At 47.0% G+C, this 11,874-nt stretch overlaps 1 protein-coding gene across 5 annotated transcripts in view; it reads left to right on the plus strand.

Annotated features, from left to right (window-relative positions):
- LOC120318217 (zinc finger protein 436-like) overlaps positions 1-11,429 on the plus strand; it is a 38,080-nt gene extending 26,651 nt beyond the window's left edge. For all 5 annotated transcript variants that reach the window (XM_039365630.1, XM_039365634.1, XM_039365631.1 and 2 more), the window contains 3 exons: positions 3,624-4,337; positions 7,207-7,330; positions 9,446-11,429. In XM_039365630.1, coding sequence (XP_039221564.1) covers positions 3,645-4,337; positions 7,207-7,330; positions 9,446-10,692 — 2,064 coding nt within the window. In that variant the 5' untranslated portion in view covers positions 3,624-3,644 and the 3' untranslated portion in view covers positions 10,693-11,429. The remainder of the gene's footprint in view (positions 1-3,623; positions 4,338-7,206; positions 7,331-9,445) is intronic.
- The last annotated feature ends 445 nt before the right edge of the window (positions 11,430-11,874 follow it).

Below are 11,874 nucleotides of genomic sequence, written 5' to 3' on the forward strand. Positions count from 1 at the left end.
GGTGAGGAGGGGGGCATGGGGGGAGGTGGGGCTGGGGCATGCCATAGGTTCACCACCATTGGTATAGGGCAGGGGTAGGCAACCCAAAACACTTAAAGAGCCACTTGGACCCGTTTCCCACCAAAAACAAAACACTGGGAGCCGCAAAACCATTTTGATATCTAAAATGAAGATAACACTGCATATATCCTTTTTTACCTTTATTATAGGTGTGTGTGTGTTTGTGTGTGTGTGTTTGTGTGTGTGTGTGTATGTGTGTATATATATGTATATCTATGTATGTATATATATATATATATATACATACACACACACACACAGAGATAAAAAAGGATATATGCAGTGTTATCTTCATTTTAGATGTCAAAAGGGTCTCTCTCTCCCTCCCTATCTGCCCTTGATCTGCCACTCCTCTTCCCCCGCTCTCTTTCTTTCTCTCTCTCTCTTTCCTCTCTCTCTCTCTCTCTCTCTCTCCCTCTCTCTCTTTCTCTCTCTCTCTCTTTCTCCCCCCCTCTCCTATCTGCTGCTCACCTGACAAGCTTCAGGCTGTTGTCCAACAAGATCAGGGGTAAGCAACCTCGTCTCTTTTATGACTCATGGACTTCAACTCCCAGAAGTCCTGAGTCAGCCTAGCTGGGCTAGCTAGCTCTCTCCTGCCCTTCCTGCTTCCTGCTTCCTGCAGAGATGCAGCAAAGGGAAGAGCTCAGCCCAGTAAGCTTTTCAGCTCCTCGGAGAACACTGTGAGTGCACTCTCTTTTTTTTATACACACACACACACACACACACAAAAAACACACAGAGAGAGAGAGAGAGAGAGAGAAGCAGGGAAGCGCAATTCCTCTCTCTGTCTCTGTCTCTCTCTCTGCAAAGGCAGAGGAGGCTGGGAGCCGCATGGGAAGGCTCAAAGAGCCGCATGCGGCTCCGGAGCCGCAGGTTGCCGACCTGTGGTATAGGGTTTCCTGCCTGAGCAGGGGATTGGACTAGAAGATCTCCAAGGTCCCTTCCAACTCTATTATTATTGTTGTTGTTGTTGTTAATCATCGCACAGTCAGCCAGATGTTCAGACTGGATTTGACATTTTGTCTACCTATCGAGTCCTTACCAAGGACCTGGGATAGGCAGATGTGGATCTTCGATGGTATTACAGATATCGTTGCAGGATGGAAGCAGTTCCTAGTAAGGCCGCCTTTTGCAATTGACTAATAGCGAATTTGTCAATGCCAATGGTGTTCAAGTGGTGCTCCAGTTGTTTTGGGATTGCACCCAAGGCGCCTATGACTATTGGTACTACCCTTCTTGCCTTTGCCACAGTCTTTCTATTTCTATTTGTAGGTCTTTGTATTTTGTTATCTTCTCCAGTTCTTTCTTGTCTATTCTGCTGTCTCCAGGTACTGCCATGTCCACTATCCAGACTTTTTTGTCTTTCTTATCAACAATTGTTAAGTCCGGGGTGTTATGTTTCAGGTGCTTGTCTGTTGTTGTTATTACTACTGCTACTACTACTACTACTATTATTATTATTATTATTATTATTATCTGACTGGCTGACTGGAAACCTTGCCCTTTGCAATGATACCACTGGAGGTAGGCGATCTCATAGAGAAGCAACATATTCTGATCCATGAGCAGCTTTAAAAGTGACAATCCTCAACTTGGATTGACCATCTGGGAACATCCTATCCTGGCAGCCAGTGAAGCTGAGGGCAAATTGACTATCCTACTTCTAGCTGTTGTGCTCCAGACCTCTTGCCTTCAAGGGCAGCCCCATGTGGAGGCACACTGCAGTAGTCCAACTAGGACAGTGGTGGCGAACCTATGGCACGGGTGCCAGAGGTGGCACTCAGAGCCCTCTCTGTGGGCACGCGCACCATCGTCCCAGTCCTAGGCCTTCAGCTGGGTTTTATAAAAACTTTTCGCTTTAGGCCTCTACCGCCGTGTGCAAAAAAAAAAAGGTTCAATCAATCAGTCAATTTCAACTTCTCGCGGGGGAAAAAAGATCTTGTAAAGTTGGAATTGATTGAACTTTTTAGTCCCACCCAGTCTGCTGTTACCACTGCAGCCATGCCCACCCAATGGGCACACCTACCTGGCACCCAATGATGCATAAGTGGGTTTTGGGTTGCAGTTTGGGCACTCGGTCTCTAAAAGGTTCACCATCACTGAACTAGGAGGAGACTAGGGCCCAAGTGATAATAATGAGGGCCTCCCCAAAGGGAGGGCCTCCTAGTCTGGCATGTTTATGGGATCCCTGATTTCAACAGCATTCAGAGAGAGCGATTCGGAATCATAGAGGAAAAGTCTATGATGATGGTCCATATTTACGGATTTTTGTCTCTGAATGCCAGTAGCTGCCCCTTGTGGACTCTTCACCAGAAGCCTCTGTCTGATTAGTGGGGGAAATTGAAGGATAGATGGGGAATGCCTTTGCTTTAATCCTGCATCATTAATCTTCCCCTAATCCAGGGGTCCTCAACCTTGGCAATTTTTAAGACTTGTGGACTTCAACTTGCTTAATTTGATCTATTATGTCAACAAATTGGAACTAGAGAATCTCTGTTCTCAAACATTGCCTTAGATCAGGGGTTGGCCACCTTGGCTCTTTTATGCCTCGTGGACTTCAATTCCCAGAATTCCTGAGCCAGCATGGCTCAGCTTGGAAACCTCTCCCTTTCCCCTCAGCATGGCTGGCTGAAGAATTCTGGGAGTTGAAGTCCACAAGTCTTAAAGTTGCCAAGGTTGAAGACCCCTGACCTAATCTATGCTGTTGTCTTTTTTCCTAATTAGATGTAATCCTTAAACAGATAGTCCTTGACTTACAACCATTTGTTTAGTGATCGTACAAAGTTAGAGTAGCACTGGGGGAAAAAAAAACCCCTTATGACCTTTTTTCACGCTTTACGACCCTTGCAGCGTCCCCCATGGTCACGTGATCAAAATTCAGCTGTTTGTCAACTGCATGTATTTATGACTGTTCCAGAATCCCGAGGTCGTGTGTTTTGTGACTTTCGGCCAGGCAATGGGGAAGCCCGATTCTCTTAACGCTTAACATTAAACAGGATTCGTTTAATAGTTGCAACGATTCGCTCAACTGTGACAAAAAATCTGTTTTTTACGGTACTGTTTTTGATAGGTTGGACTGTTTCTTCCCTTTGTGTAAAGACGGATGCAAAAAAACGAGTTAAATAGTTCTGCTTTCTCCCTGTTTCTTGTCACCAGTTAGAACTGAAGAAGCCTCTTGGATGAGAAGCGAAATGCTTTAAAGAAAAATCAGAAAATCCAGTTGTCTTTAAAATAAAAGCACGTTTGGCTCAGTTGCTCCCATTTCACCATCAGCTCAGATTTGTAGCTTTCCTACGATTCCTGAATGTGTACAAACTTGGATAGCCTCTGTCTTCTAACCCAGATGTATTGCAACCCACAAGTGCCGGAATTGTATTCCAACTGGGGATGTTGCCCTGTCTCACATGTCTGGAGAAGTGAGACTTAATAAAAGCCCGGTTGAGACCCCTAGACTCTTTTTTGCATGCTTAATTTACTTTGCTCTCTCCTTGCAGTCTGTTTTGGGGTGGGGTCTGGATCCCTGTTTGGTACTGAGGTAACCTGGTTTTTCATTTTCAATGCAGGAGCTGGATTCAGAAGCCCAAATGGAGGAACAGGAAACTGCTGGAGCTGAATCCCAGGAGAGTTTGGAAGGCAAAGCACCAGACCTCCACGTGGTTCAAATCGGGGCCACTGGGGAGTTGCTGGAGGGGGCTGTGCCCCCCCAGCAGTTTAAGCAGGAGCCCGAGGACCAATGCTGGGAAAACCAATTACAAGACTTCCTGAAGACCATGCAGCCCTCCCGTTCGGGCTGGAGGAACCCCCGGTCCCCTCACTACATGTTAGGGGAAGACTCCAAGTATTGCCCAACCTCCTTTAAGAGAGCAGAAGAAGAAAACCAGTGGCCGAAAGTAGAGTGCATATCTGAAACCACACTGGGTGACAGTAAGCCCTACGGGAGCAGCCAGGATTCATCCGTGAAGGTGAAGGAAGAGGTCCTGGATGAGGATCCCATCCACATGGAGGTACGGCGACAACGGTTCCGTCTTTTCTGCTACGAGGAAGCCGAAGGGCCAAGGGAGGTTTGTAACCAGCTCTGGGAGCTGTGCCATCAATGGCTCAGGCCGGAGACCCACACCAAGGAGCAGATCCTGGAGTCACTGATTCTGGAGCAGTTCATGACTGTCCTGCCCCCTGAGATGCAAAGCTGGATCCGGGAACAGGGGCCGGAGACCTGCACGCGGGCCGTCGCCCTGGCTGAACGTTTTTTGCAAGACTCTGAGGAGCCGGAGCAGAAGGTGAGTAAGCATGGCTCTTGGGAGTTGGCAGCTAATTAGTCCTCAGCTTACAACCCTGCATTTAGCGACTGTTGGGAGTTACAAGGGTGCTGGAAAAAAGTGATTTATGACCCTTTTCACACTTACAACCATTTCAGCATTCCCTGTGGCTATGTGATCAAAATTCGGACCCTTGGCAAATGTCTCATATTTATGATGGTTGCAGTATCCCGGAGACATGTGATCACCTTTTGCGACTTTCAGACAAGCCGCATCAATGGGGAAGCCGTCTTCACTGAACAATTGTGTTATTAACTGAACCACCACAGTGGTTCATTTAACAACTGTGGCAAAGGAAGGTTGTACAGCGGGGCAAAACCCATTGAACAGCTATCCTGCTTGGCAAAATTTGGGGCTTAATTGTGGTCACAAGTTGAGGACTACTTGTATAGATTACAGTAGAGACAAAGTCATGGCATTTCAGAATAGAGTAGAACAGAAGAATAGAATAGAATAGAATAGAAAGGGACCTTGGAGGTCATCTAGTCCAACCCCCTGCTCAGGCAGGAAACCCTATACCATTTCAGACAAATGGCTGTCCAGTCTCTTCTTGAAAACTTCTAATGTTGGAGCATTCACCGCTTCTGGAGGCAGGTGGTTCCACTGGTTAATTGTTCTCACTGTCAGGAAGTTTCTCCTTAGTTCCAGATTGCTTTTCACTTTGATTAGTTTCCACCAGTTGCTTCTTGTCCTGCCTTCAGGCACTTTGGAAAATAGCTTGACTCCCTCTTCTTTGTGGCAGCCCCTGAGATACTGGAACACTGCTATCCTGTCCCCCCTCGTCCTTCTCTTCGTTAAACTAGAGACATATCCAATTTTAAGTGTGAGGCTGTGTTGTTATGGACTGTGAGAATAACCTTGGGAGGAGAAGCTGCAGCCTGGACAAGAGATCTCTCAGCCCACAGAAGGAAAGGGGGTGGGGTGGGGTGGAGAAAGAGTCTCAGGAGGACCCCATCCCCCAGTTCTTTAGTAAGTAAAGGGTGGGGGGGATGGATGTGCTTTCAGATTTGCAAAATTCTGTTACTATAACATTACAATAAAAATAGTATCAGTGTTTGTAGTATGAGTTTCTTGCCTGGCCTACCTCGAAGGGCTGATATGCCTCCATGAAGCTTTAAGGTTTTCCATGTCCTTTGTGTTTTATCAGAACAGTTAACACAGGTAGTCCCCACCTTAGGGCCATTCATTTCGTTTACAACGGCACTGAAAAATGTGACTGATGTTGAATTTGATAATAGCTGCAAGGTTGTTAGTAGGGCAATATTGGAAGAAGGATTGCTTGCCTACTATAGAAGAATGGACGCTTAAAGTGTCAAATTTAGCAGAAATGGCTTTCTGCTTACTTGAAGGATCACTCACAAGAAAGATACATTTCGGTTTGGAGACGATGGATGAATTATATTCAGAATAAATATGGGACTAAAAAGTTTCATTTAGCTCATGAGTGAATTTTAGAGTATTATTATGATATTATTATTTTTAGTATTAGTATTGTTTAATTATTTGGGGACTGCATTGTTTAATAATTAGGATATTAATTTGTTTATGTTCTCATTATTATTATGTTTACTTTTAATTTGTTTATATTTATGTTAAGGGGGAGTTAAAGTGCATTATGGATTTGGTTATTTATATAGTTTGTTAATGTTAGTTAGATTATGATTATCATATTTGTAACCCTGTACTCAGCTCTGGGAAGTGGGGGAGGGAGAGGGGGGGTTGGGTGGGTTGATATTGTAATTTTTTATAAAACGTTTTAATAAAAAAAAGTGACTTATGATCGTAGGTCACACTTACACCCTTTGCATCCTCCCCATGATCATGTGATCAAAATTCAGATGCTGGGCCTGCTGACCGATACTGAAAATCTGGAGGCATAAACACATTCCTGTTGCTACAGCAGAGATTAGGCTGATCTCCAGCCGACAAGGTTTACTCGTTCAAATTTAAAACATACAGAACCTCCACATTCAAGAGGAGCAGTTTAGTACAGCATAGGTGGCATCATGCTCAATAGTAGTAACTGTGAGAGGGACCTCGGAGTCCTAGTAGACAATCACCTAAATATGAGCCAGCAGTGTGCTGCAGCTGCCAAAAAGGCCAACACAGTGCTAAGCTGCATTAACAGAAGGATAGAATAAAGATCACGTGAAGTATTAATACCACTCTACAATGCCTTGGTAAGGCCACACTTGGAATACTGCATCCAGTTTTGCTCACCACGATGTAAAAAAGATGTTGAGACTCTAGAAAGAGTACAGAGAAGAGCAACAAAGATGATTAGGGTACTGGAGGCTAAAACATATAAGGAACGGTTGCTAGAATTGAGTATGTCTAGTTTAATGAAGAGAAGGACAAGGGGGGACATGATAGCAGTATTCCAATATCTCAGGGGCTGCCATAAAGAAGAGGGAATTAAGCTATTTTCCAAAGCACCTGAAGGCAGGACAAGAAGCAACGGGTGGAAACTAATCAAGGAGAGAAGCAACCTAGAACTAAGGAGAAACTTCCTGACAGTGAGAACAATTAATCAGTGGAACAGCCTGCCTCCAGAAGCAGTAAATGCTCCAACACTGGAAGTTTTTAAGAAGAGACTGGACAGCCATTTGTCCGAAATGGTGTAGGGTTTCCTGCCTGAGCAGGGGGTTGGACTAGATGACCTCCAAGGTCCCTTCCAACTTTACTACTATTACAATCTTCTATGACCAGATGTTTGAGACTGTCAACAATTTTGATTGGGAGGCAGACCCGTAAATGGCTCTCTGATCATTCTGTTTCTCCAATGCGAACTATATTCAAATGCATTTTTTTGCTTTGTTTTTGCATTTAGGTGTCAGGAACGTTAGAACAGGGGTTTAATTCTCCCAAATCGGATCATTCTTCGCCTCATGTCCTGAAGGTGCAGCTCCCTTTGGAAAAGAAGCAGGAAGATGATTGGGAGGCCACTTTGTCAGGCAAGTTAGCTTGAACCTTTCCTTTTGTTGGTGGTGGTGTCGTTATTTTCTGCTGTAGTTTCTTTGTGGTCTCTTTTCCCCTTCCTCCATCGTCCCTGAAGAGTTCCCAGGCAGGAGTGCAAGCGCCTCCGTTGGCTTTGAGATGTTCCTCCTTTAACTTCCCCAAACACTCGTTCTCAACCTTTTTAATGCCGCAACCCCCAACCGGTCGTAAGTCGAGGACTACTCAACCAGTCGTAAGTTGAAGACTACTCAACTGGTGCACAACCGTTTGCAGAATGGGACTTTTGGCGGGCTCAGCAGGGCAGACAGCCTGGACAATTCCTATTGGCTTTTGAAAGCCAATAGAATTAGACTCTATTCAAGAGAGTCTATTCTACTGGCTTTCAAAAGCCAATAGAATAAAAGGGAGTAGCACAGCTAAGGAAAAGGGGGGAAAAAATGGCAGACTGCGTTGTTTGGTAACCCCCGTGAAATGGTCGTTCGACCCCAAATGGGGTCCCGACCCACAGGTTGAGAACCACTGATCTAGTCCAACCTTTGTGGCTTGGCGGCCCGGCTGGGGAGAGAGAACTGAGCCGCTTAAGTGACTCATACGAGTAGCATGCCGGCGTGAACACACAGCCCAAGTAGGTGAGCTGCGCATATGTTGACCCGCCACTCACATGGCCTAGTTCCCCTCTCCCCCCTCAGCCAGGCGAGCTGCAGTGTGCAAGTTGCGAGCTCACACCCCAGCCCGCCACTCGTGCGAGTTGACCTCGCATGCACATCCACACCACTCCGCCGTTCATTTGGCCCGATTGCAAATAGGCCTGGGCCCGGTAGTGGGCCATGGTTTGGGGGTTGGGGACTTCTGTTCTGGTCCAACCCCTTTCTGAAGCAGGAAACCCTATTACATTTCAGACAAATCATTGTCCGATCTCTTCTTTAAAATCTCCAGTGTTGGAGTACCCAGAGTTCTCAAGGTCCCTTCTGATTCCTCTAGGTCAGGGATAGGCAACCTTGGCTCTTTTGTGACTTGTGGATTTCAACTCCCAGAATTCCTGAGCCAGTCATGCTTGAGGGGAAAGGGAGAGGTTTCCAAGCTGAGCCAGGCTGGCTCAGGAATTCTGAGAATTGAAGTCCATGAGTCATAAAAAGAGCCAAGGTTGCCTACCCCTGCTCTAGGTTGTCATTCTGGGAAGCAGGAATTTCAGAGACACAGGGATCAGGTGGATCATCCACAGCCAGCCTTAGGCAAGGCTCTTAGCCTCTTAAAGCTGTGTCGCTCGGACTGGCAAAGGATTGTCCTGGAACAATCAATATTAGAGCATTAAGGTGGGCATCAGCCAACTTGCTTCAACGGCAATAGGTCCCAAAGCCTATACCAGGGGTAGGCAACCTTGGCTCTTTTATGATTCGTGGACTTCAACTCCCAGTATTCCTGAGCCAGCATGACTCAACTTGGAAACAGCTCCCTTTCCCCTCAAGCATGACTGGCTCAGGAATTCTGGGAGTTGAAGTCCACGAGTCATAAAAGAACCAAGGTTGCCTACCCCTGTCCTAGCCATTTCTATAATAACAAACGTATCTAATCAGCAAAAACCAAAGTCAAGGTTTCATTTTTTTCCATCTCAAGTTCAAAGTCCAGAAGCGTTTTCCAAGTGGAAACAATCTGTATTCTTTTCTTTGGTTAGGGAAGTTAATTTAGCCATCTCTGTTAATTCCATCAGTTTTCCCAGCCAGTCATCCGTTGTGGAATTAAAATATGTTTCCAATTTTTGTGCATAAAGCATTCTTCCTGCTGTCAGTGTATACGACAACGAAGTTCCTCTTTTTTTTTTTTCCTAAGTCTTTCGTTCATTAAACCTAAAAAAGAAAAGTCTCTGGTTTTATCTGTATATTTGTTTCTGTGTTAAGACGTGAATCCTACTCCAATATTTTTTTTGCTTTGTTGCAAGTCCACCAGCGATGGTTAAAAAGGTCCTCCTTTACCTTTACAGATTCCAAGGAGTTCTCGTGCTGCTGAAGGCTGAAGAGTTGGAGCGAAGCTTTTGTGATTTCCAGATTTGGTGAAGATGGAGAGACTGTCCTAACTTTTATCTGTTTTTTTTTTTTTTTTTTTTGTCGTCACAGGGAACGAGCAAGTGCAGGAGGAGGGAGAGGAGGAGGAATCTTTCCCACCCAGCCATCCTGAACCGACAATTAGTGGCGGGTTATCCCTGGAAAGAGCTGTAGGGAAGGGTTTCCAAGGCCCCGAGTCGGACGAGAATCCTGAAGGTCACTCCGAAAGCCATCCTGGAAAGGCGACCAAGCGCTTTGAGGAGAGCAGCAGGGGCGCCCGGGAAAGCTCCTCTCAGGAGGGGATTCCCCGGCACGTCGACTCGGGGGAAAGTTCCGGCAAAAGTATTGGCCCTCAGGAAATTCAACCGATGGAGAAACCTCACAAGTGCTCGTTCTGTGGGGCCAGTTTCTATGAGAGAACTCACCTCATCATCCACGAGAGGATCCACACCGGAGAGAAGCCCTACAAGTGCTCGGTCTGCGAGACGTGGTTCTCTCATCCTTCCGAGCTGATGCGGCATGAGGAGACCCACATGCCCGAGAAGCCGCACAAGTGTGCCGTCTGCGGCAAGAGCTTCAACCAGAAAGCCTCCCTCATCACCCACGAGAGGACGCACACGGGGGAGAAGCCCTACGAGTGCTCCGAGTGCGGGAAGAGCTTCAGCACCAGCTCCCAGCTCATCACCCATAAGAGGGTCCACACGGGGGAGAAGCCCTACAGTTGCTCCTACTGCGGGAAGAACTTCAACCAGAAGGCCTCCCTGATCACGCACAAGCGGACGCACACGGGCGAGAAGCCCTACGAGTGCACGCTCTGCGGGAAGAGCTTCAGCGCCTGCTCCCAGATCATCAACCACATCCGGGTGCACACGGGAGAGAAGCCCTACGAGTGCCTGGAGTGCGGGAAGCGTTTCGGCAGCAGCTCCCACCTGACGGATCACAAGCGGACGCACACAGGCGAGAAGCCGTACAAGTGCCCCGACTGCGGGAAGAACTTCAGCCGGAGTTCCAACCTTACGGCTCACAGCCGGATCCACACAGGAGAGAAGCCATATATATGCTCAGGTTGCGGCAAGAGCTTCAGGCAGAAGGCCTCCCTCATCACCCACAAGAGGACTCACACGGGGGAGAAGCCCTTCGAATGCGCCGAGTGCGGGAAAAGTTTCATTTCCAGTTCTCGTCTCGTCAGCCATAAACGGGTCCACACGGGAGAGAAACCCTACGAATGCTTAGAGTGCGGGAAATGCTTTATCTCCAGTTCTCACCTTCTAAGCCATAAAAGGGTCCATACGGGAGAGGAACCTTTGAAATGCTCGTAGAACGGAAAGCGTTGCCGATGTGGCACCGGGCTGGCTTCCATGTGACTCTAGCGGGGAATCCTATATCTCCAGGATGGCGTAGCAACCTGTAGCTCTGAAGGCCGTTCCATTTCCTCAATGCACCATTGAAAAGTTTTAAAAGAACTTTTTTTTTTTTTTATAAGCCCAGGGATGTTCCTGCAAGATCTACTTTCTGGTTTTCTTGGTAAGGCCAGCTGACATGCACTCTGGCCCTTATGTATCTCCGTGCACATCAGCATGTAGAAGATGCAGGCTTGGCTTGCGTGAACAGTGCTCTCCGCTTCCCAAAAGAGGCAGAAGGGATCGCCCATGGATGCAGGATACTGACCAAGCTGGTGGGGCCACAAGCATTGAGTCAAAAAAAGGTCTGTCTCACAGCGTCCCACATGACAGCTCTGCCAGTCTCAGCAGATGAATCAGCCTTGCTATAAGATAGAGCAGGATGGGCAACTATAGCTCCTTTACAACCTGTAGACTTCAACTCCCAGAATTCCTGAGCCAGCCATCTAATTCGTTGTGCAAACTGATCCCAGTTCAGGAGCACTGCCAGGATACATGGGCTCTTGTAACTGCCCAGACTAGCTGCTCTGAGAGGGAACAATGGCCCTTTTATGACTTGTGGACTTCAACTCCCAGAATTCCTGAGCCAGCATGGCTCAGCTTGGAAACCCCTCCCTTTCCCCTCAGCATGGCTGGCTCAGGAATTCTGGGAGTTGAAGTCCACGAGTCATAAAAGAGCCAAGGTGGCCTACCCCTGCTCTAAACCAATGTTTCTCAGACTTGGCGTCTTTAAGATGTGTGGACCTCAACTCCCAGAATTCTTAGCAATGGCGATGCTGGCTGGAGAATTCTGAGTGTTGAGGTCCACACTTTTTAAAAGTTGCTGAGATTGAAAAACTGGGCTAAACCCTAACTTCAGGTTGGCAAAGCACAATTGCTCGGTGTTATTCATCTAACACACTAAACAAATAACTACGGCTTAATGAGATGGCCCAGTTCACTCAGCTTTCCAAGACGAGAGATTTACAAGTAGTCCTCGACTTACAACCATAATGGAGCCTGCCCATCGTGGTCATAAATCAGGAGTCTCCTACTTTGGCAACTTTATGACTGGTGGACTTCAACTCCCAGAATTCCTCAGCCAGGCACACTGGCTGAGGA

This window comes from Crotalus tigris, unplaced genomic scaffold (assembly GCF_016545835.1).
Source record: "Crotalus tigris isolate CLP2741 ecotype Arizona unplaced genomic scaffold, ASM1654583v1 scf7180000020145.1122116, whole genome shotgun sequence".
Classification (NCBI taxonomy): Eukaryota; Metazoa; Chordata; class Lepidosauria; order Squamata; family Viperidae; genus Crotalus; species Crotalus tigris.